Here is a 26162-nt window from a genome sequence, read left to right on the forward strand (position 1 = left end):
TGTGTTTACTGTGTGTGTGTGTGTGCTCAGACAGAAGCATTTAGATGATCAATAATGATCAGTAATCCCTCAGTGTGACAGGTTCAGCTGCAGATCACTACAGTTGATCAGGTGTGTATTGATCAGCTCTCTGTCTCTACAGGGACGCTTCCTTTGGGAATTGCACCTTCAACCTCACAGTGCTCGACTGTCTGCAGGGAATCAGGAAGGTGAGTCTCATCTGGCTCTGTGGCTGCTGACACCACTGGGATGATGTCACACTCGGGGGGGTAGGGTTATATATATATATATATATATATATATATATATATATATATATATATATATATGACGCCTCCTAAATATATCTGTACGTGTGTAAATGAGACATTAACTTACAGCACTTTGTAGAAGGAGCTTTATAAAGTTCACTCCACTGACTCGTATCAGTTCACAGGGCGGAGCTGCAACGTTAACATATCGCACCAACGGTCCAACCTGCTCAGTGAGGCGTCTGTGTATATATTTGTGTGTATATATATATATACGTATACACACTACCAGTCAAAAGTTTGGACACACCTTCTCATTTAATGTTATTTCTTAAATTGCATGACTATTTACATTGTAGATTCTCACTGAAGGCATCAAAACTATGAATGAACACATATGGAATAACTCTAAACATGTTTTATATTTTAGACCCTTTGCTTTGATTACTGCTTTGCACACTCTGGGCATTCTCTCAATGAGCTTCATGAGGTCGTCACCTGAAATGGTTTTCCATCAGTCTTCAGGAGTTCCCAGAGGTGCTGAGCACTTGTTGGACCTTCTGTCTTCACTCTGCGGTCCATCTCATCCCGAACATCTGGACTGGGTTTAGGTCAGGTGACTGTGGAGGCCGGGTCATCTGGCAGCACTCCTTCACTCTTCCTGGTCAAACAGCCCTCACACAGCCTGGAGGTGTGTTTGGGATCATTGTCCTGTTGGAAAATAAATGATGGTCCAACTAAACATGAACTGGATGGGATGGCATGTTGCTGCAGGATGCTGTGCAGCCGTGCTGGTTCAGTTTGCCTTCAGTGTCCCCAGCAAAGCAGCCCACACCATCACACCTCCTCCATGCTTCACAGAGGGAACCCTGCACGTAGAGACCATCGTTCACCTTTTCTGTGTCCCACAAAGACACGGCGGGTGGAACCAAAGATCTCAGATTTGGACTCATCACACCAGAGCACAGATTTCCACTGATCTGATGTCCATTCTTGTGTTTCCTGGTCCAAACAAATCTCTTCTGCTTGTTGCTTTTCCTTAGTGGTGGTTTTTTAGCAGCTATTTGTCCATAAAGTCCTGATTCACACAGTCTGCTCTGAACAGCTGATGTAGAGATGTGTCTGCTACTAGAACTCTGTGTGGGATCATCTGGGCTCTAATCTGCGGTGCTGTTAACTTGTGATTTCTGAGGCTGGTGACTCAGATGAACTTCTCCTCAGCAGCAGAGGTGACTCCTGGTCTTCCTCTCCTGGGCCGGTCCTCATGTGAGCTTCGTTGAAGTGCTTGATGGTTTTTGCGACTGCACTTGGGGACACATTCAAAGTTTTTGCAGTGGTCGGACTGACTGACCTTCAGTTCTTAAAGTAATGATGGACTGTCGTCTTGCCATAATATGAATTCTAACAGTTGTCAAACAGAGCTGTCAGCTGTGTACCAACCTGACTTCTGCACAACACAACTGATGGTCCCAACCCCATTAACAAGGCAAGAAAGTCTACAAATGAACTCTGACAAGGCTCACCTGTGAAGTGAAACCATTTCAGGTGAGTCCATCATGAAGCTCACTGAGAGAAGGTCAAGAGTTTGCAGGACTGTCAACAAAGGTTAGCTACTTTGAGGAATCAAAATATGAAACGCATGTAGAGTTATTTCACACTTTTTTGTTTACTACATGTTCCATATGTGTTCATTCATAGTTTTGATGCCTTCAGTGAGAATCTACAATGTAAATAGTCATGAAAATAAAGAAAAAACATTAAAGGTGGAATATGGAATCTGAGCTGAATGCCGCCATCTAGTGTCTCAAGATCGTAGTCGCGACAACAAAAAGGTAATTCCAGCGGTCTGGTTGCCAGGTTTGGACAGGGCAGCAGGATTGAGCCGCCTCCGTTTCCTCCGTTTACTGGGTGTGGAGGTCGATGGGTCACGATCAGTATTCTCATATCTAGGATCAACGTGATATAATGAAAATAAGTATAGCAGAGGAGTTTGACCGACAGTAACGTTAGCTAAGTTAGCAAGCGAGTTAGCTTACCGATCCAGGAGAAAGTTCGCCATTTCCGCGTGTGTTTTGATGCCATGGAAATCCTATACCTGAGTCCATCGAGCGTATGCTTCACCGATATTTACTCTGGTTTTTGCTCTTCTCCGGTCACTCAGCTGCTGGGACGGATAACGCACCGTTCGCTGGGGCTCTGAAGAGCTTGCAGACTCCGCCATGTTACCGAGTGTCAGCCGAGCTGTGCCGAGGTTGCGAAACTGGCAACCCGCAATGCCGGCCGCTATTTGGCTGGTACGATGTAAACAGGAAGTCATTGTCGAACCCGTCAAAATTTCTTAAATTATTTATTTCAGACTAAATATAATTTTTCAAGGAAACGCATTACTTTTAACCTGCGCCCCTCTAAACGCCCCGTGGATGTATTATTTTTTAAAAAATATAGCTTTAAATAAGCATATTACATATTCAACCTTTAAATGAGAAGGTGTGTCCACACTTTTGACTGGTAGTGTGTGTATATGTACACTGAACAAAAATATAAACGCAACACTTTTGTTTTTGCTCCCATTTTTGAGCTGAACTCAAAGATCTAAAACTTTTTCTATATACACAAAAGATCAATTTCTCTCAAAGATTGTTCATAAATTTCTGTTAGTGAGCACTTCTCCTTTGCTGTGATAATCCCTCCCACCTCACAGGTGTGGCATATCAAGATGCTGATTAGACAGCATGAACATTGCACAGGTGTGCCTCAGGCTGCCACAATAAAAGGCCACTCTGAAATGTTCAGTTTTATCACACAGCACAGCCACAGATGTCGCGAGTTTTGAGGGAGCGTGTGATTGTCATGCTGAATGCAGGAATGTCCACCAGAGCTGTTGCCTGTGAATTGAATGTTTATTTCTCGACCATAAGCCGTCTCCAAAGGCGTTTCAGACAATTTGGCAGTACATCCAACCGGCCTCACAACCGCAGACCACGTGTAACCACACCAGCCCAGGACCTCCACATCCAGCATGTTCACCACCAAGATCATCTGACACCAGCCACCCGGACAGCTGCTGCAACAATCGGTTTGCATAACCAAAGAATTTCAGCACAAACTGTCAGAAACCGTCTCTGGGAAGCTCCTCTGCATGCTCGTCGTGCTCATCGGGGTCTCGACCTGACTGCAGTTCGTCATCGTGACCAACTTGAGTGGGCAAATGCTCACATTCGATGGTGTCTGGCACGTTGGAGAGGTGTTCTCTTCACGGATGAATCCTAGTTTTCACTGTTTATGGCAGATGGCAGACAGTGTGTGTGGCGTTGTGTGGGTGAGCGGTTTGCTGATGTCAACGTTGTGGATCGAGTGGCCCATGGTGGCGGTGGGGTTATGGTACGGGCAGGAGTATGTTATGTAGGTGCATTTTATTGATGGCATTTTGAATGCACAGAGATACCGTGATGAGATCCTGAGGCTCATTGTCGTGCCATTCATCCACGACCACCTCATGTTGCAGCATGATAATGCAGCCACATGTTGCAGGGATCTAGACACAATTCCTGGAAGCTGAACACATCCCAGTTCTTGCACGGCCAGCATCTCACCGACATGTCACCCACTGAGCATGTATACGATACGTATACGACAGGTGTTCCAGTTGCTGCCAATATCCAGCAACTTCACACAGCCATTGAAGAGGAGTGGACCAACATTCCACAGGCCACAATCACCAACCTGATCGACTCTATGTGAAGGAGATGTGAGGCAAATGTTGGTCACACGAGACACTGACTGGTTTTCTGACCCCCCCCAACAAAGCAAAACTGCTCATTTCAGAGTGGCCTTTTATTGTGGCAGCCTGAGGCACACCTGTGCAATATTCATGCTGTCTAATCAGCATCTTGATATGCCACACCTGTGAGGTGGGATGGATTATCTCGACAAAGGAGAAGTGCTCACGGACACAGATTTAGACAGATTTGTGAACAATATTTGAGAGAAATTGATCTTTTGTGTATATAGAAAAGTTTTAGATCTTTGAGTTCAGCTCACAAAAATGGGAGCAAAAACAGAATTTGCGTTGCGTTTATATTTTGTTCAGTGTATGTATGTATGTATGTATGTATATATGTCTATGGGAGGATAAGAACGTATTTGTTTCCAGGCTGCAGCTGATGATTACTGTAACTGATTATTTCTGATCGATCATAAAGTTCAAAGATTTAATGTGAATATGTTTTTACAAAGTGACAGACCAAACTGAATGCTGTTTGGTCAATACAGTTAAGATTAAACACAAACAACTGTTAAAAAGGACCACAATATGACACCTGGTCTCCACAGCGCCCCCTCAGGCCAAAGGCTCAAACTGAACAGTCAGCGTGACTGGATGTACAGAGACGTTTCCCGCCTGCACAGAGCACCTGAGAGACGTTCGACAGCATCACCCCCCCCCCCCCCCCCCCCCCCCCGTCTCTCTCCAGCTCTTCCTGTCACAAAAACACAAAATGTATATAAGTGTTTGTGTCTCGTGTTTCAGGCTCTGCAGCACGGCTTCTTTGACTTTGAGACGTTCGACGTGGACGAATACGAACACTACGAGGTACAAACAGCAGCAGTTAGTGAGCCTCCTGAACTCTGCAGAGCGGAACACACATTAATTATTTAGGCAGAAGAAGAAAAAGCTTTTGATGTGTTTGACGAGGTTTTATTAGAACAAGTGATGACTGAACAATCACACACGTTCACCACACTCGATGCAAAGTTTACATCAAATAAGTTCAAAATAAGAAGAAAATAATAATGTGTAATAAAATTCAATCCTGAATCAAGATTCAAGATCAACTAAGAAGCACTTTTTACTGTGTCAAATATAATGAATGATGGAAATGTTTAAGCCTGATTATTGTACGGTTGGAAGGAGAGAGGATGTGTTCGCTGACACGTTGATGCTCACAGAGTATCACTGCAGCGCCCCCCTCAGGATGATCACTGTAACACAACATGCTCATCAGACTGACCTGAGAGCTGCTGATACTGTCAGCTGATCACCTTCTGCAGATTGTTTCTAATTTAACCTGTCTGTGTGCTTGTGTCTTTGGAGCGGGTGGAGAATGGAGACCTGAACTGGATTGTCCCAGGGAAGTTTTTAGCCTTCAGCGGTCCTCATCCTAAAACTAAAATAGAGAACGGTGGGTCAGCAGTTTGTTTATCAGGACAGCAGCCGTCCTGCACCTTCTGTGTGCTGGTTATTTCTGAACACCTGTGGTTGCTCCGCCCCCTGTAGGTTACCCTCTCCACGCCCCCGAGGCGTACTTCCCCTACTTCAGGAAACACAACGTGACCACGGTCATCCGTCTGAACAAGAAGATCTACGACTCCAAACGCTTCACCGATGCCGGTTTCGACCACTATGACCTCTTCTTCTTGGATGGCAGCACGCCTGGTGACATCATCATACGCCGCTTCCTGCACATCAGTGAGAGCACGGACGGAGCAGTAGCTGTCCACTGCAAGGGTGAGGACTTCCTGTCCAGTCTGTCCTCTGTCTGTCCTCTCAGTTCTGGTCTGCGTCCTGTCCTCAGCTGTGACATCACTGTGAGCAGCCTGACGTCAGTAACCGTGCGACACATTCAGGTGCTGAGAGAAGAACATGATTTTATTCTGATGGTTTCTGTCAGGAGAATGTTAAAGAAGGAACAGATTCTTCAAAGTCTTTGATTAAAGGATATATAAAGAATAATAACTTTGCTTCCATCATCAGCTGTGGAAAAACATTGATGTGTCTGATTCAGAATATTATTAATTAAGGCTTAAAAAGACTTGTGGATGTCGCTGCTGAGCTTTATGGTCAGCTGCTCTCAACTGTTCTGTGAACCAGAAGAAAAATAAACAAAAACAAAAAGTCAAGTCATCTCCTGGCAGTGTGGAAGGAACCAATCAGCTGCCTTTGATAAGTTAACTGTGTTTAAAAACCTGCTGTTCCAGTGATGTTGGATTACAAGTGTTCTTTGGATCAAAGTGAATCAGCCGCTCAGAGGAACCTGCTGCAGTCACGTTGACTAACCCGTCTGTCTGTCCGTCTGTCAGCTGGTCTAGGCAGGACGGGCACTCTGATTGGCTGTTACCTGATGAAACACTACCGCTTCACAGCAGGTGAGGCCATTGCCTGGATCAGGATCTGCAGACCTGGCTCTGTGATTGGACCACAGCAGAACTTCCTGGAAGAGTGAGTTATTAATTAAGAAATAAACTGAATGTGCGCTGGTTCAGATTAGAGACAGTTAGCCTGTCGTCTGAGTCGTCAGACCGTTACTATACTGAAATATAGTAACTGAAACTAAACTTCCTGCATGCACCTGAAGCAGCTCACAGAAACTGTCTTTAGTTCAGCGCCTATCAGTGAGTAATCTGATTACTGATCTGCAGTTGTGACTGAGCTGACTGTGGATCAGTGAGTAATCTGATTTTTTTCTTTTTGGCCTTTATCGGCTTTATTGATAGAACATCTGAAGATACATAGGAATAAATAAATCAGATAGATATGAAACAGGGCGAGAGAGAGTGACACGGGGCAAAGGGCCCCAGCTGGGACTCGAACCCAGGGCCGCCGCTGCGAGGACAAAGCCTCTGTACATGGGACACTGCTCTACCAACTGAGCTAAACGGCATCCCAGTAATCTGATTACTGACTAGCTGTTCTTGCCCCTCACTCCTGTGATCAGGACCTGGTCTAGTGCAGATTGGATCAAGTGACAGGGTCCAGTTTTCTGGAGTTCTCTGCTGAGACCAGATGAGTCAACTCAGAGAACATCAGACCGCAACTGCTCATCAAACTTCTGTCTGTGTTCGCAGGAAGCAGTCAGCCATGTGGTTGCTAGGTGACAGCCAGCGTTCCCAGAAGAACAAGACGGAGGAGAGGGCGGTGTCCCACCTCATCACCAGCATGGATGACCTTGCCTTAAACCCCGCCCACAACCCTACAAACCCCGCCCACAACAATAGCAACATGTTCGGATCCCCGAGCAGCGACCGCCTGACTGACGTGAGTTTTCATCTTCAGTCCCTCTGAGCCCGTCCTCACGTCTGTGGTCTCATGGTGTGTTTGTTTGATCCTCCAGAGTGAGCCGGTGGACAGCGGACCGGGTCTGACTCAGGGAGACAAACTGAGAGCCTTAAAGAGCCGACGGCCCCCCCGACCCGCCACCACCGGAGCTCTTAGGTACCAGATCCCAGACCAAATCAATCAGTTCAGGAGATCAGTTTAGGTTTGAATCCACACTGACTGCCATGTTTGTTTCAGAGTGGAGGAGATGAAGGTTCACAGCAGGTCATCCTCGCAGCCACTCAGGTAACTGAACACCTGAGTGACATCATGAGCACTCAGGGGATGACAGAGTTGAAAAATGACTCATAATGATGATGCACTTATCAGTTAATGATAAACGCTAATCAATAAATGTATTGATCTGGTTTGTGTCACTGTTCAGATTGTCGATGGGTATCGGCCAGGGCCCCTCCTCCCCCCTCAAGACCTCAAAGTTCCCAGCATCCTCTTCTTCTGCTGCAGCCAAGAGGATCGGAAGAAGTCCATCGTCATCGGCCTCCAACATGAGGAGGTCAGTGTCACCGCCCACTTCCTGTCTGATTTAAACCTGGAATAAGTCAGGTTCAACTGGTCTGACTCAGGTTTAAGTCAGGTTCAACTGGTCTGACTCAGGTTTAAGTCAGGTTCAACTGGTCTGACTCAGGTTTAAAGGTCCCATATACAGCTGTCAGAGGTCCAACAACTCTGTGTTTGAAATGCATTGCCTCAAACCCATCCCTGGTCCTGAATTTCACCAGCTGAAGAGCAGCTGTTTCTGTGCCTGCACCTTTAAATGCTAATGAGCTCCGTCTGGCAACGCCTGCCTTGCCTGCTACGTCACTCTCAGGAAGACGATGCCTCTTACGCTAGTGGTAGCATGCACTAATGTTATGGTGGATGTGTGTATATATATGTAACGCTATGGCTCGCCGAGATTTTTTCGTTCAACCGAACCAGTTTGACCCAGAATCGGACCCAGAAGGAGAGGCGCCTTTACCTGTGGCTCAGGTGCAGTTGCTGGGTCCGGTATGGTTGGGACTGATCCTTTTACGAGGGTCAGTATCGAGACAAAGCCAGCTTTGTACTGACCCTCGTTACTGAAGCAGTCTGAAGTGAAGTGGTTAGCACACACATACAAGCTAACAGCTAAAGTTGTCATTAAAAATGAAACACAACCACTGTCACTTCTGTTGTTCTGTAGCTGGGACAGAATATAGACACTGATGTTGATTTATACAACCAACAACAGAGTCATTTGCGTGTCTAGCTCTGAGTGACGACATTGTGAAACACTGCTATCTTACTGCTGGACACACTGAACTTCACCTCAGTGATGGACGCCCCCTCTCTGATATCTCCTATCACCGCTCAGAGGAGGTCGGCCTATGATAATGACTCCTTACGTAACGTAACGACAGGAGCAGAATCTGAACAGCCTGTAGGAGCGCCGTGTTACCAGTGGGTGGGCTGCAGAGACCATGCAGGACTCGCTTGCTTTCCTCATTCTGGGAGTTGGCAGGTTCAGGGAGGACAGCTTATATATGTAGAGACCAGAGAAAACCTGTTTTTCATAATGTGGGACCTTTAAGCCTGGTTCAACTGGTCTGACTCAGGTTTAAGCCTGGTTCAACTGGTCTGACTCAGGTTTAAGCCTGGTTCAACTGGTCTGACTCAGGTTTAAGGCTGGTTTACTGTGATTTATCCTCAGCTCGCGGTTGGCCAGCTCTCTCAGTGATCTGTATGCTGCAGACGTGGAGGAGGACAAAAACTCTCCCTACTCCTCCCTTCCTCCCCCCTCCTGCTCCTCCTCTGTATCTCTCAGCCCCTCCCCCTCCGCTCTGGCCCCGCTGTCTCTCAGTCGTTATGGTAATGGCGCTCGCGGCGTGCAGCATGAGGTGAACAACAACAGTGGTGTATACGGGGGCTCAGCAGCGCCCCCTGCAGGGAAAAGCTCCGGCTTCATCAGCAGCAGGCCGGGGCCCCAGGACTTCAACCCATACAGGGGCCCCGGGCCCTACAGCGCCCTGAAGGGCCCGTCAGGACGCTACCTGAGCCGCTCCATACCTGTAAGTCCTCTGACACAGCAGCAGCTCAGCCCCGCCCCTCTCTGCTGATTAGTTCCCTCTGCTCTGACATCATTAACATTCCGGCCACACACCTGTAACCTCATTAACATTATAGTTTCATATTCAGGTCCTCCTGCTCCTCCTGCTCCTCCTGCTCCTCCTCCTGTCTGATCTGTCACAGTTCCTCAGCTTTAACTGACTCATGATCAGAACCTTTCACTGATTTCTGTTTGTTTGAATATTTAACATTGGTGACTTTATTAATATTCTGCTGCTGTGATCCACTAACATGAAGCTGCTGCTGAGCGTTAAACCGCCAGTGATGACAGAAAAGACATCAGACGTCCCCGAAGAGTTACACCGACAACCAGCAGTCGTTGACATCTCGTTATTGGATTAGTTGCACGTTTATAATAATAATTTAATAATGAGCCACCTGTCAGCTTTGACACTGAAGACTGAACGCTTCAATTATTTATTTCACACGAGTCTTATTGTTCAAATCAGTAATTAAAGAAACCAAACACTCACCGTGAAAGATTTAAAACATTCTGATAAAATAATTCAGTAAAATGGCGTCTGTGCTTCATGAAGCTCTGTCTTCTTCGTCCCTGGAGTCAAAGTCCTGGTCAGAGCTGCTGTAAGTCACCTCCATCTATTGTGTCCACCAGGAGGCTGCTGAGCCAGTTCTGGTGCTCACTGGTTCTAGTGGTGCTCCTTTAGGTTCTGACCCACCCTGCGTCTGAAAAGCTCCTGCGGTTCTTTCAGTAGCCCCATTCACACAGGAGAAGACGCATAAAAGCCGCAGCCGTGGTTCGCCAATTCTCCACCAATGGTCATTCACACGGAGCGAAGCATCTCCGCTTTAAAGACAAACCGCCGTGAATTTACACAGAAAGCCGGCGCTGCGGCTCCTAAAGAGGCGTGACGGTGATGTCATGGTGATGACGTTCACAGTGTCCCCCTGTCAATCTGACTCCCTCACTCGCGGGACGGAGGCTGTTTTATGGGGGAACGTTCACTGAAGTCTCCGTCTGGAGGGCTGACCGTCGCAGTGTTTTATTTTCATCACAAACACTCTGTGAGTTTAAGTTTTTTGCCACTGACAGACACTGTTTTTCGGGCAGAAATGTGACGAAGAGTCGGTAGGACAGACAGGAGGACAGACAGGAGGACAGACGCTTCTCCACAAACAGCCGCGGTATATTTTTCCTCATATAAGTTGCCAAAGACAGTTACAGTGACTACGTTACTTTTGTTTGGTCCTGTAACGTTGCTTTGTGGGACATTTCTCTGTATTAGGTTGAGTGAAGGACCTGTGTAGTTAACGATGGTCCGATCGACACGCCCACGATACACGAAGCCGGCTTATCCGTTCACACTGGTTCGGTTCTCCAATAATACGGCCCTGATATGACCTCCAGAGGCGAACAGGGCCGGAGCAAAATTTCACCCCTCGCCACCTCCGAGAGATTCACACTGAGACGGAGGCGGGGAATTGGCGTTCTAACACTCCTGCAGTTAGCTGCATGGCTATCTGAGCTAACTAGCAGCTACAGTTAGCAGCAGTTAGTAACATCTGTGTTACAGAACAACGAGACTCAGATCCTGAATGTGCTGTGACGTCATCATAACTCATAACTCATCATAACTGAAAACATCAAGTCAGATTATTGTATTTTAAGTAAAGTCGGGTCCGTACAGAACCAGAACTGAACCTCCGTGTTCTCCTCTCATCTCTGTATCTCATCAGAACCATCAGAACCAACCAAATGTGACTTCTTCTGTGGTGTCTGTTTGTCTTCCAGTCTCTTCAGTCTGAGTACGTCCAGTACTAGAACTACAGACCTGACCTGAGGACACATTACCCACAATCCCCTGTGTGGGCGGCTCAAAGGGAATGCTGGTGAAGCAGCTGTGTGTTCATACTTTATGTAAATGAGCTGATGTAAATATGATGTCATTACTCGCGTGTGATTGGCTGAAACAGATTTATTTAGATAAGAAGACTCATTTTATATTTGTTTTTTTTATAAACTGAAGGATCAGCTGACAGCAGCTCTCTGTTGTCATGGTTACAGTATTGGCTTCCTGTTACTGATCAGTTAGTGTTGTTGTTATTGATCAGAAATCAGATTCACTTTAATCAGCAGCAATAATAATGAAGAAGGGACAAACTCAGGGTGTGTGTGTGTGTGTGTGTGTGTGTGTGTGTGTGTGTGTGTGTGTGTGTGTATGTGGGGGGGCGGAGCCAGCAGTCAATGGACAGTCCGCCTTTAGGAGGCATCTGATTGGTCAGCCAGGAGACTCTGAGACGAACCTGAATTAAAACTGATCAGCTGATGAAACATGAATCCGTCAGTTTAAAGTTATTTTAATGTTTTTTAGCTTCACATGATCATCAATTTTTAAACTTAACGATTATTACAACAGTTACTAATCTTCATTAAAATGTTTGAGTAGAAAAATGTTTGAAGTGAAACTAAATGTTTATCATCCTCCTCACAGGTTGATATTATTGGTTATTGATTCAGAAAAAACATCAGTTTGATTCTTTGTTACAGAAGCTTAAATATGACTCAACGTCTCCGCTGATAACAGATACAAGTCTTTAGATGAACAAATCTCCAGCAGTCCGATCAATGAAATGTATTTATTATTTTAGTGTGTTCTCTTGGTGTCACGCTGTAGACCAGCTGATGATGTGTTTACTGACCAGAGGAAGTGTAGTAGAAATGAGTCCTGTGTCTCCTTAATGAGCAGCCAAACATTATGTGTTCTGTGATGAAATATCAGATGTGCTTGACTAGATGACACTCTTTTTAATTTACATGTTAATTCTAATCATTTTAATTATAAATGATTATTGTGTTTAAATCAAACTTTCACCCTGATGTTAAAATGAATTAATGAATTATCATGTATGATACGTTTTTAATGTTTAACCTGCAGTTTTCTGTAAAAACATCAAACAACATAAAAGCATTTCTTTGCTTTTTATAATTCGGGTTATTTAAAAACTCTGGAGATAATCCATTAACATTATTGATCGTAGTAATAACATCTTAATGAACGGAGCTGAAGTGCGTCAGTATTAATTTGAGTTCAGGAAACATTGAGATTCAAAAAGATTAAAAAGTTAAAATGATTTTTTCACATAATTTTCCTCCATAAACTGAATATCTGACAGCTGATTGAGTGTCTGAGATCAGCTGATCTTTACCTTCAGGTGACTCACCTGCTGACTGTTCTTAAGCTGCTCTGATTGGTTGAAACAAGATGAAGGTGGATGTTAATGTGTTTATGTTTATATGAAGGTGATGATGATGATGATGAAGATGAGTCTTCTACCTCTGACAACGTTGTCATGACGACCTTTGTTCGAACACAGATGTGTTCTGTACGTGTCAGACGTGTTCTGTACGTGTCAGACGTGTTCTGTACGTGTCAGACGTGTTCTGTATGTGTCAGACGTGTTCTGTACGTGTCAGACGTGTTCTGTACGTGTACACGACTCGCGGGCTTTTAACACATTCAGGAGAAAACAAAACTGACCTTTTCAAAGTAACAGCTGAGTCACTGACGTGCCTTAACCTTGAGTCTACCGCAGAGGGCTTTTATTCTGAAGGATGTTTAATGAGGTGTAGTTGTTGCTCTGCTCCTGATGTTGTTATTCTGTATTTAATGTTGAAGTATTTCATGGAGAGAAGTTTGAAATTAACATTTTCTGTCAGAGCAATAACAGAAAATAAATTTATTTTTCTTCATCAAATTTCTTGTCGGCCTGTTTTTGTCTGTGGAGCAACACACATATTTACTCAAGTACTGTAACTAAGTAAAACTGTTAAGTACTTCTATTTGTGTACTTCCATCTGATGACCCTCTGATATTTACTTCACCACATTTCTCTTCTCAAACAATTGACATCGTGTGTTGGGACTGTAACTGCAGAAAAGTATCCAAGTACTTCTTCCAACACTGTCTACATTACTGTGTGTCTACATTACTGTGTGTCTACATTACTCTGTGTCTACATTACTGTGTGTCTACATTACTCTGTGTCTACATTACTCTGTGTCTACATTACTGTGTGTCTACATTACTCTGTGTCTACATTACTCTGTGTCTACATTACTGTGTGTCTACATTACTGTGTGTCTACATTACTCTGTGTCTACATTACTCTGTGTCTACATTACTCTGTGTCTACATTACTGTGTGTCTACATTACTCTGTGTCTACATTACTCTGTGTCTGCATTACTGTGTGTCTACATTACTCTGTGTCTACATTACTGTGTCTACATCACTCTGTGTCTACATTACTCTGTGTCTACATCATTGTGTGTCTACATTACTCTGTGTCTACATTACTCTGTGTCTACATTACTGTGTGTCTACATTACTCTGTGTCTACATTACTCTGTGTCTACATTACTCTGTGTCTACATTACTCTGTGTCTACATTACTGTGTGTCTACATTACTGTGTGTCTACATTACTCTGTGTCTACATTACTCTGTGTCTACATTACTGTGTGTCTACATTACTCTGTGTCTACATTACTCTGTGTCTACATTACTCTGTGTCTACATCATTGTGTGTCTACATTACTCTGTGTCTACATTACTCTGTGTCTGCATTACTGTGTGTCTACATTACTCTGTGTCTACATTACTGTGTCTACATCACTCTGTGTCTACATTACTCTGTGTCTACATCATTGTGTGTCTACATTACTCTGTGTCTACATTACTCTGTGTCTACATTACTGTGTGTCTACATTACTCTGTGTCTACATTACTCTGTGTCTACATTACTCTGTGTCTACATTACTCTGTGTCTACATTACTGTGTGTCTACATTACTGTGTGTCTACATTACTCTGTGTCTACATTACTCTGTGTCTACATTACTGTGTGTCTACATTACTCTGTGTCTACATTACTCTGTGTCTACATTACTGTGTGTCTACATTACTGTGTGTCTACATTACTCTGTGTCTACATTACTCTGTGTCTACATTACTGTGTCTACATTACTCTGTGTCTACATTACTGTGTCTACATTACTGTGTCTACATTACTCTGTGTCTACATTACTCTGTGAGCAGCATGAAGGTTTTGTGACGTCTTCTCAGCGTTCCCTGTTGATGTTGTTAAGCATTAAAGTTTTTACAGTGTAATGTTAGACGTCTAAAGAACCTCTTGATGTTCAACATTAAAGTTTTTTTTGAAGGCCAAATTTTACTCCTCGCAGTAAATCTACAAAAGGATTCAAACCCTTTAAGTGGACCTCAGCAGCTGCATGAGGCGTGTTCTTTACCAGGAGAGCTACTCATCAGCACCTTCATATCACTGGTATCAGATAATCTGTCAATTTGTAAACTGACTAATTTTTCTGTGCTGTACGTGTGACTGCATGTGTGTCGGTCCTGCAGAGGGCTCCTCGTCTGTGAGGGTCTGAGCTGCTGAAGTTTCACTGCAGAGACTCAAATGTTGAAGCACCAGAAGCTCTTCAGATGTCTGTGACTGAAGTGGAAAAGAAGCCTTAAATTACACTGGAAAGACTTTATTGTTGAACCCTGTCTAAAATACTTCAACTGTGGTTCCACCGGACGTCTTTCGGATGTTTCTGCTCAGTGGGTCTCAGTTTTGTCACTTCCTGCCTCGTCCTCTGACAGTAACAATGTAGGAGACGTGTCTCCAGCAGGTGAGTTCACAGGACAGTCGGTCTGAAAATAGAAACGTCCACAGAGACGTTGATCAGAAAGAAGCAGCAGGAGCAGACGGAGGTTCAGAGTGGAACAGCAGAAAGTAAATGAAATAAATAAAATACTTTGAAGATGTCCACATGTGTATGACGACATGTGGACAATAAATAGTCTGATCACATGATGAGCTGTTGTAATTATTGAGGATCACAGCTGGAGTCTAAAGTTAAAAGCAGCTTGTGGTTTAAACCCGGAGTTCAAAGGTCGGACATGTTTCTGTTAAAGACCTCCACACACACACACACACACACACACACACACACACACACACACACACACTGTCAGGGTTGAGCAGTGAAAGTGAGCGTGGTCACATGACTGCAGGTCGTCCAGCAGGTCGCCCTCAGTGACTCCACCTCATCAGACTGATCAATACGAGCTGATCACTCAGCCTGTTATCACACTCTGAAGATCAATCAGTCAGAGGACAGACCGGCTCTGCTGCTGCTCCAGACTCGACTGGACACTTTAACAATGATTTAACGTCAAGTTAGAATGATGATCAATTTTATCATCATCAATCATTTTGTCACACAAGACAAAGTCTTTTTGTTTTCATTGTTATTCTGGATGATTCTTCAGTTCATCAACGGAAATCATCTGAAAACATTTAAAATAAAAGTGTTTCCTGCAGAGGGCGCTGTGGGCTGAACACACACACACACACACACACACACACACACACACACACACACACACACACACAGGGAGCCATAAAGGAGAGAGGGAGGAGGAGGAGGAGGAGGAGACATGGAGGAGGAGGAGTCGTTGTGTTTCAGACTGTTTCACTGAGACGTCGACACAAAGAGTCTCTGAGCTGATTCATTCATCAGAGCGACCATGTCTCTGCTGTCAGGTGAGATTTATACCTTTTATTCTTTTTATCATTGTGTGTGTGAGTGAGTGAGTGTGTGTGTGTGTGAGTGAATGTGTGTGTGACTGAGTGTGTGTGTGTGTGTGTGTGTGTGTGTGTGTGTGTGTGTGTGTGTGTGTGTGTGTGTGCGTGCATGTGCGTGTGAGATGTCAGAAAGGAGTTGAAACTGGTTCACAAGACAAAGAAAATAAATTCACTCATCTTTTATATGAAAACTTTTAAATAACCTGAAGTCCACCTTAGTCTGTCTGTCTGTCTGTTGTTATTGATTATGATAGTGTCAGTAATCAGATGATCAGGTGTAAACATCAGGTGACTTCATGTTGGGTCCCGACCCAGAGAACCTGCAGCCGTCTGTTTCATCAGATTAAATCTTCTGCTCTGATTCGTCTCATTATGTCTGAACCAGTTTATGTATCAGTTGTCATTAACCTGATCAGTCTGATTGATTCAGTCTGAATCATCAGCTCTGATCTGATGAAAGTGTCGATCAGAGAGAACACATAACATCAGAGAGGGACTCAAACTGATTTATTGATTAATGAAACATTGATAACTGATTGGTTGTTTTTCTGTATTTGTCTTCAAACCAACATGTCGGTCCGTCTCTTAATACGGTCTGACTTCCTGTCTATGGCTCATTGGTTCCTGCTGAAGAGGGTTCAGGCTCCCTGAACGCAGCTCTGACATCAGATCCATGACTCCAGTTTTAATGTTGTTTGTTGTTGTTTACCTCCACAGCTGTGCTGCTGATGTCATCATGGTGCGTTCAGGGTCTGCATGTTGACGTGTTTCCCGGACGGCCTCTGTTGAAGCTGGGCGAGCGTCACCAGCTGGTGTGTCGGGTTCAGGACTGTCCCACAGTGCCGAGCGTGTCCTGGTCTACGCTGGACGACCGCCCCCTGACCGCCTCCATCAGCACCAATCAGAGCCAGTCTGTGGTGACCTTTGACCCCGTCAGTATGGAGCACGAGGGAGCACTGCTGTGTCGAGTCAGCTGTGGGGGGGAGAGGAAGCAGGTCAAGAGCACCGTGCACGTCTACTGTGAGCGCGCACACACACACACACACACACACTCAGTCACACACACATTCACTCACACACACACACAAGGTGCTGACTCATCACGTACTGTCTGATTGGTCCTTCTGAGTCCGATCGCACTGATTGATAATATTCTCTGTTTCGCAGCCTTCCCATCAGACCCAGTGATCACAGGGGAGGACCACCTGAGGTTGGGGGCGGAGTCTACTCTCACCTGTCAGGTGTCTGACCTGTACCCCACAGAGCGTCTGAGCCTCACCTGGCTCAGAGGTGACGAGGTCCTGCAGAGCTCTGCGGGTGATCCTGGATCGAGCTCAGTCCGCTCTGAGTACAGGTTCACTCCTGTGGCCCAGGACTCTGGAGGGACCATCATCTGCCGGGCCACGCTGGACCTGCAGGACCTGCAGGACCTGCAGGACCTGCAGTCTGTAAACTGGACCAAACAGACCAATGTCTCCCTGAATGTGCTCTGTGAGTCCTCAGCCTCATTCTGGACCAGATCAGATCCAGTCCTGCTCAGAGTTTCCTCTCGTTAATCACATGAACAGTCGTATATGAAGTTTGAAATGTTTGCGTTGACCTGAAGGTGACACGACAAACAGCTGAGCGGTGGTTCTGTTCACTTCGTCTTCATGAAGCTTCTTCCAGACATTTTCTCAGTTTAGACCTGAAGTCCTCAGAGTTCTTATCAACTCTTCTTTTATAATCAGTGTGGAGGCTCATTTACAACAGCAGGAATATGAGTTCAATCAATCAATCAATCAATCAATCAAAGCGTTAGTGTCATTTAGCTGTACCAACAAAAGTAGTGCAGCAAAGAGAAGATTTCGTTCCGGATCAATATCACAAACACAATATATAACTATAATCATTTAGATCTGAAACTATGATGGAGGCTCATGAGCTGCAGCAGTGCGCAGACTCCAGATCAGCAGTTCAGCAGTCTGACAGCTGGTGGAGGGAGGCTGTTGATGAGTGTGCTGGTCTGTCCTGACCATGTTCAGAGTCCTGCAGCGGTTAGGAAGAGTTCTTGGACCGAGCGGAGGGAAACTCTGCTGACCCTCTCAGCTCCTCTCACTCTTCTCTGCAGGGCTTCGTTTACCACGTCGAGATACCACACGTCAGAACGCTCTCCACCACCTCTGTAGAAAGTCCCGAGGATGCTGATGGAGAGAGAGGCTTGTTTCAGCTCACAGTCTCTGCTGGGCAGATGATCCCTGAGGTCTTATTCCAGTTTCGGTCCTGTGAGATCTGCACTCTGAGGAACTTGATGTTCTCACTCTCTGCGCTGACTTATCGTCTGTTGAACGTCTCTTTGTCGTCTGATTCGTTCCTCAGACGATCACAGAGAAGCTGACAGGAAGTCACCTCTGTTAAATGTGCTGAAACACATTTTGTTCAGGTGTTTCTGACAGCTCTTCCTCCTCCTCCTCCTCCTCCTCCTCTGTAGACGCTCCTGTCGTCACGGTAACACCAGACTCGGTGCTGGAGATGGCGGGCTCTCCGATCACTCTCACCTGCTCTGTGGAGGGAAACCCAAAGCCGACAGTCACCTGGAGCTTCAGGAAGGCAGAGGGCGTGTCTGAGGGGCGTGGCCAAGACCATCAGCTGGTCTTCAGCTCAGTGAGTCAGTCTGAGGCCGGACGCTATGACTGTGAGGCCCGAAACAGCGAGGGCAACCACAGCGCCGCTGTCCAGGTCACCGTCTACGGTGAGAGGGACGCTCCTGACTCACATCCTGTCTATTTATTTGTTTATTTGTTTACCTGTCACAGCTCTGACTCACCTGTCTGCTCCTCCACAGCTCCACCCACCAACACCTCCCTCTCAGTGAGTCCAGGTGAGGAGGTGCTGGAGGGTCAGCAGGTGACGCTCACCTGCCGCTCGGACGGAACTCCAAGCCCCAAATTGGTGCTAAGGAGGGAGGGGGTGGAGCTTCAGACGACTGACTCCGCCTCCTCTACGCTCTCGTTCAGCCTCCCCTCCGCCCGGCTGGAAGACTCCGCCCACTACCAGTGCGAAGCCTCCAACCAGTACGGAGAGCAGCTGGTCAGCAGCTCCGTCAGCGTCTCAGGTTTGTGTCTGTCTCCACTTCCTGTTCAAGTGTAACTGACGTCTCTGAGCTGATGTGATGAAACAGATGACGACACTGACGATCAATAATCAGATCTGTGCCGTGTGCCTCGTGCAGCCCACCCTCTGCAGGTGGAGGTGAGTCCTCTGGTCTCAGCAGCAGAGAGGGGTTCAGGTCTGCTTCTGACCTGCAGAGCCTCCGGATGTCTCCACCCTCCCTCCATCACCTGGACGAGGACGGGGCAGGTCGGTGTCCTCCAGAGGACGCAGCAGCAGGATGGACTGTCCCCGCTCCACCTGCAGGACCTGGACCTCCAGGATCAGGGAGGCTTCAGCTGTGAGGCCGAGTGTGACTCCGTCAGCAGGACCGGAACCAGCCGGGTCCAGGTCTTCTGTGAGTGTGACACACCTGACATACCTGAGATCAGGTGTCCCTGATATTCTAACACCTATCTCACCTTCATACGGTGGCTCAGAGAGGACAACACACACATCTCCATCACAGACTGAAGCTGTGGTCGGTGGAGCGTCCGTATGTGACGTTTGACTCCTCAGAGCCACCGTACCTTTCACAACAAACTAACAACACACAAACCAGGAAACCTCATTTCGACACACACATGCTGACATCTCACCTCAAGCTTTATCCATAACAAAGGTTGTTCCACCACAAATCAGAACTTTTCTTCGATCACGTCGTGAATATTCTTGAGAAATGTTCTGTTGAATTAATGTGATGCTGAGAAACCCAACAGCCGAGCAGACTGCAGGCCGCACACACTCACACGGGTCGCCATCGCTGCGAGGAGGAGGTGTGAAAGAGAAGTGTGAGCGAGGAGGAATCTGAGCGAGGCGATGAGACGGGAGAGAGTGTGTGTGTGTGTGGACAGAGGTCAAAGGTCAGTGTGTTGTTGCTCAGAGCAGGAACACATCTGTCTTCTATCTGAAGAGAGGAGGACACGCTGTCATCCTCCCACACAGACTCTGGATCAGTCTGATGTGCTGCTGCTGGACTTCAGTCTGACTCACTCAGACGTCTGGAAACATCTTCTCTCTTTAAACAACAGTGAAAACTAAGTGAGGTTTTATTTCAGCAGAGAGACTCAAGAGCTCCGACTCTTCATCATCCATCACATGTTAAGGCACATGATACAAAAATACACACTTGCCTCTTTGTAAAAGACTAAAGCCTGAAACACACCGGGCCAACCGTCGGCCGTCTGAAGTGTTCGGGCAGACTCGGACGAGGTCGGGAACTAATCTGTTCGGTGTGTTCAGCTGCGTCGGAAGCTTTCAGAGCCGCTCGGACGTTGTCTGCTCCGATTCAACATGCGAAGTCTGAAGAGGTCGGCTGTCGGACGTCTGAGCCGTTGGATTCTCTGATTGGTCGTGTGTTAGCGAATCAGCGCGGTGTGTGGGAGGGTGGAATACTGTGTATGCTTTGTTATTCTATGCACTCTGTTCCATCATTGCCTGTTTTCATGTTTTGGAGTACTGGCAGCCGACGAGGCGAGATGTTTCAATGCAACTCTTCTGCTGAGCGGGTCAGACGAGAGGCAACGGAGTGGTCAGGCAGGGATTCCAGTATTCTGGCACCGTGCCGGATTTCCGGCGTGTGGCGTTTGGCTGCGGGAAAAAAAAAATCCTATATTAGAAAAAAAAAGTCTTGATATCACTTGAGAGTTCGTGAGTGTGTCTGCCGACGATATGATGGGAACACAACTCTCCCTCTCACAAACGAACATTATCAGCCAATCAGAAGTAAAATGGGGCGGGTCTTGGAAATACGTGCTTCAACTGAGTCTCATGCTGAATTGATACCCGTGCAGAGACGTCATGTAGGAGATTAGGATGGAGAGTAAATTCATGAAGCCTGGAGAAGATGCCCTCCTAAATGATCACGGATTGACAAATAAATGGCGCTGGGCGTAGATAGAAGAAACAGGGAAGACGGTCAGCCTTTTGGTAGCTCGTACAAGAAGTTAAGAGCAGCAGCTTGCTCCTGCACTTTGTGCTCGAGAAAGCTAATCTATGCAACACAGGAAAGTGATTATAGCAATGCCTCAGTACTTATGCTGGAATTGAAAGATGTCCACGTCTTCCAGTGTGATCTCAAAATATTGTCAGGTGAACATGAACAGACTGCTGCTTGTTTAAAACACTGAACTGAGTCAAAAACATCTGACGGTAACGATGACTCTGATCACTGGAGGGTTAATAAACGACCTCTTCAGTCAGCGGTGCTGATGAGAGACAAACACTGAAATACATGAGGGTCCTTGAATGCACCAATGCTCCTTCACCTGCAGACTGACGTAGACCGTAGATGAAACAGGATGTGATGTCTCTTCTTTATTTGTTCTTCTTCTCTGCAGCATTTCCATCTGATCCGGTCCTGGAGGATCCTGGACCTGTCCTGCTGGGTCAGGAGACGGTGCTTCACTGCCATGTCAACAACGTCTACTCAGCCAATCAGATGAGGATCGAGTGGCTGTCAGGCACCAGGATGCTGATGTTGGAGTCGTTCAGGTTCTCTGGTTCCTTACAGAACCTCTCGTCTGTTCTTCAGCACCGGGTGGAAGAGGATCAGCAGGTTCTGAGCTGCAGCGCTAAGCTGCTAACAGAGGACGGAGACGTGTGGAGGTCGAGGAGGACCAGCATCCCCCTTCAGATACAAAGTGAGTGGGACTACAGGCTTTTATTGTGAAGGAGACACTTCCTGTTCAAAGAATTAAGAGTTAGATAGTGTAATCCACTCAGGATCAATACTGCGTCACAGGAAGTCCTGCGTTTAAAAACTAACAAAGAAATAAATTAATTAACTCAGATTCAGGTTTTGTTGATCTCAAATCCTGGTCTGCTTTAGATCCTCCGACGAGAACCTCCCTCTCAGTGAGTCCAGGTGAGGAGGTGCTGGAGGGTCAGCAGGTGACGCTCACCTGCCGCTCGGACGGAACTCCAAGCCCCACATTGGTGCTGAAGAGGGATGGGTTAGAGTTACAGAGGACAGACTCCGCCCCCTCCGCACTCTCCTTCACACTCTCCTCCGCCCAGCTGGAAGACTCCGCCCACTTCCAGTGTGAAGCCATCAACCAGCACGGAGCCCAGCGGGTCAGCAGCTCCCTGACCGTCAGAGGTGGGCCTCCATTTTATTAAGAATAATACAGTGATCATATTTACAGTACTGGGGGGACGCCGGCTCTACCCAACAACATGTTCATCAGTTCAGATGTTTTCTCAGATGATTCTGCTGAAAGAGATTTAAATCAGCAGCTCTGACTGAATCTGTCACAGGTGGAAATAACGCCTCCTGGTGTTCATATGACAGACTGGAGTGGACCCAGCACAGAGCCCTGCAGCCCCCCAGACCAAGCAGCTGGTCTCTGTCATGATAAACTTTGGATATTTCCAAATCTGTTCGGCCCCCTCACTTCTCCTTCTCTTTGTTTGAAAGCTGTTATCTGAGGAGTCGACCTCTCACTCCTTTACAGGATGCTGAGTGCTTCTCTGGACAGAAATAAACTGAGTGCACGGCTGAGTCACGTGTTAGACTCTCAGAGCCAGACTGAGCTCAACAACATGTTCATTCACTCCTCACTCAGTCCAGGTGTGTTTAGTGTCCACACCTGAGGGAGGAGCTGCAGAGTCATGACAGCAGGTGATGGCGTTGGTTAAAGGTCAACAGGTTCACATCATCAGGCTGTCAAAGAAAACACTCGCAGAGTCTTTGTTTCTCTGCTGAAGTCAGCACTGATGCAGTCTCACATCTGAACATGTTTGTTTACATTCAGTTGATGGATGACTTTGTGTTTTAGATTTGAATGAATCCATAAAGAAATCCCAGAAGTCAAACTCAGTCTGACAGCAGCCGTGTTTGTTTGTCCTCTCAGCTCCAGCATTAATCATGAAAGTGAAAGAAAATGTGTTAGAACGGGAACAAATCATAAAAGTTAGTTTGAGCAGTGCAACTCTGATCTGGTCTCTTGTGGTCCAGCTCCCCCCAGGAACACTACAGTCCTCATCCTGCCGTCTGCGTTGGTCCAGGAGGGACAAAATGTCACCGTGTGCTGCCGAACGATCAGCTTCCCGCCATCGGCAGTGGTCCTGAAGAAGCTGACCAATGGGACGGAGAGATATTCCTCCAACGGAACCTTTCTATTGGTCAATGTCACAGCCAGAGATTCTGGCCTCTACCAGGTCAACGTGACCAACAACCTGGGATACCAGGTCAAAGTGTTCAGGATCAGCGTCAGAGGTCAGTGAGACCAGTTCACTGGTTTGGTCCAGTTCAAATCCCTGAGCTTATTTCTGCTGATTTAACTTGAAGAGTCTGGATTTGGTGTTTGAGTCTTTGTCTCCTTTGTCTCCTGCAGAGAGGAGCAGCAGCCTTCCTCCCAGGCTCAGCGTGGTCATCATCCCTGTCGCCTGCGCTGCCGCCGGGCTCGCTGCTGCTGCTCTGCTCCTCGACTACCTGAGAAGATCCAAGAAGAAAGGCTTCTATCAGCTGCCCCAGTCTGCTCCGCCCTCAGCCTGAGGCTAACGCTGGGCTAACATCTCCAGACACCTAGCTACCAAGCTCCAACATGTGGCTACCATGTTCTAAAATGTGACTTCCACTTCCTGTTGTGTAGCTCTCATGTCCTGACACATGGCTTTGTTATGCTAACATGTGGCTAACGCCTCCTGACTTTTGGCTGCTAATTTGCAACGTGTGTTTTCATTATTTCAACATGAGGCTTCGATTTCCCAACATGTGACTATCACTCCTAACATCCTGTTGTGTGGCAACCAAACCCGACATGTGGCCACCTACTGGCAACAAGTGGTTATAACACCTTAACATGTTGCTTTGATATCCTGGTATGTGAACAGCATGTTCCAACATGTAACTACCAGCATCTAGGATCAAAGTATTGGCTACTACACCCCTACATGTGGCTACTACACCCTTACATGTGGCTACTACACCCTTACATGTGGCTACTACACCCCTACATGTGGCTACTACACCCCTACATGTGGCTACTACACCCCTTCATGTGGCTACTACACCCCTACATGTGGCTACTACACCCCTACATGTGGCTACTACACCCCTTCATGTGGCTACTACACCCTTACATGTGGCTACTACACCCTTACATGTGGCTACTACACCCCTACATGTGGCTACTACACCCCTACATGTGGCTACTACACCCCTACATGTGGCTACTACACCCTTACATGTGGCTACTACACCCTTACATGTGGCTACTACACCCCTACATGTGGCTACTACACCCCTTCATGTGGCTACTACACCCTTACATGTGGCTACTACACCCTTACATGTGGCTACTACACCCCTTCATGTGGCTACTACACCCCTACATGTGGCTACTACACCCCTTCATGTGGCTACTACACCCTTACATGTGGCTACTACACCCTTACATGTGGCTACTACACCCCTACATGTGGCTACTACACCCCTTCATGTGGCTACTACACCCCTACATGTGGCTACTACACCCCTTACATGTGGCTACTACACCCCTACATGTGGCTACTACACCCCTACATGTGGCTACTACACCCTACATGTGGCTACTACACCCCTACATGTGGCTACTACACCCTTACATGTGGCTACTACACCCCTACATGTGGCTACTACACCCCTACATGTGGCTACTACACCCTTACATGTGGCTACTACACCCCTTCATGTGGCTACTACACCCTTACATGTGGCTACTACACCCCTACATGTGGCTACTACACCCCTACATGTGGCTACTACACCCCTTCATGTGGCTACTACACCCCTTCATGTGGCTACTACACCCCTACATGTGGCTACTACACCCCTACAGTGGCTACTACACCCCTTCATGTGGCTACTACACCCCTTCATGTGGCTACTACACCCCTACATGTGGCTACTACACCCCTTCATGTGGCTACTACACCCCTACATGTGGCTACTACCCCCTACATGTGGCTACTACACCCCTTCATGTGGCTACTACACCCCTACATGTGGCTACTACACCCCTACATGTGGCTACTACACCCCTACATGTGGCTACTACACCCCTTCATGTGGCTACTACACCCCTACATGTGGCTACTACACCCCTACATGTGGCTACTACACCCCTACATGTGGCTACTACACCCCTACATGTGGCTACTACACCCCTACATGTGGCTACTACACCCCTACAGTGGCTACTACACCCTTACATGTGGCTACCAAAGCCATACATGTGACTGCTACGTGCCAGAAACTTAAAATGTGACTACTGTCACCTGATATGTGACTACAACATCCAAATGTGTTTGTGTAACAATTGAACACTTGGCTACCCGTCCCAACGTACAGCGACCAACATCCACAGTGTAGTTATCACAACTGTCAATCTGAACTTGCTCTCTGACATGTAAAAGCTCCAGTTTGACCTTCAGGACCTGTTGCCGACCCATCAGGAGGCTGTAAGCTGAGCCCCAGTCTGGTGCCACTGCACCGTTCTGCATCTGGAACCAGAGAGTTTCTGTTTGTTTGTGTTTCTGTTGGATTCTCTGATGGATTTCTGATGTAAGCTGAGCTGAACGTGTTTGGTCTCTCTGCTTTTATTAAAGATATTTATTTCTTCAGCTGTGTCCTGGAGCTAGTTGAAACATGATCTGATTTCCTGGGACTTTCCTGTGATTCAGTTTTAATCAGTTTTCTCTTTCACTTCTGTTACATTCAGCGTTTACTGTAAGTGTGGAGGAAGTCTCAGCTGGAGGCCACGGTGCTGCTGACTCCACACTCAGAGTTCAAAGCTTCACATCATTAAAGATCAGCAGACATCCTGATGATGATGATGAAGCTCTCTGAAATCAGCTAACCTGAAGCATCAGGCGGGTTTAAGATGGACCAAGTCCTTCAATATATACTTTGCTGATTATTATCATATCTTATGATCTTTGTTTGGTAGAAACCTGTCCGGTCGTTCCTCACCAGCTGCAGCTCTCTC

The 26162-nt window shown here is 46.6% G+C and overlaps 2 protein-coding genes across 3 annotated transcripts in view; both read left to right on the forward strand.

The window, feature by feature from the left end:
* cdc14ab (cell division cycle 14Ab) overlaps positions 1-13164 on the forward strand; it is a 17761-nt gene extending 4597 nt beyond the window's left edge. The window contains exons 4-15 of one of the 2 annotated variants that reach the window (XM_030434290.1): positions 143-209; positions 4780-4842; positions 5344-5431; positions 5527-5757; positions 6330-6468; positions 7095-7284; positions 7361-7461; positions 7543-7590; positions 7730-7858; positions 9035-9392; positions 10520-10593; positions 11201-13164. In XM_030434290.1, coding sequence (XP_030290150.1) covers positions 143-209; positions 4780-4842; positions 5344-5431; positions 5527-5757; positions 6330-6468; positions 7095-7284; positions 7361-7461; positions 7543-7590; positions 7730-7858; positions 9035-9392; positions 10520-10593; positions 11201-11249 — 1537 coding nt within the window. In that variant the 3' untranslated portion in view covers positions 11250-13164. The remainder of the gene's footprint in view (positions 1-142; positions 210-4779; positions 4843-5343; positions 5432-5526; positions 5758-6329; positions 6469-7094; positions 7285-7360; positions 7462-7542; positions 7591-7729; positions 7859-9034; positions 9393-10519; positions 10594-11200) is intronic. The other variant, XM_030434291.1, reaches the window with a different exon arrangement.
* Positions 13165-15906: 2742 nt separating this feature from the next.
* vcam1b (vascular cell adhesion molecule 1b) lies at positions 15907-25797 on the forward strand. The gene is made up of 10 exons (XM_030434289.1): positions 15907-16020; positions 16780-17082; positions 17230-17553; positions 18533-18793; positions 18887-19156; positions 19274-19549; positions 21531-21833; positions 22022-22291; positions 23150-23410; positions 23529-25797. Exons 1-10 carry the CDS (start codon positions 16005-16007, stop codon positions 23687-23689), a joined length of 2445 nt encoding a protein of 814 aa, XP_030290149.1. The 5' UTR covers positions 15907-16004; the 3' UTR covers positions 23690-25797.
* Positions 25798-26162: the final 365 nt, after the last annotated feature.

Source organism: Sparus aurata, chromosome 11, assembly GCF_900880675.1.
Source record: "Sparus aurata chromosome 11, fSpaAur1.1, whole genome shotgun sequence".
Lineage (NCBI taxonomy): Eukaryota > Metazoa > Chordata > Actinopteri > Spariformes > Sparidae > Sparus > Sparus aurata.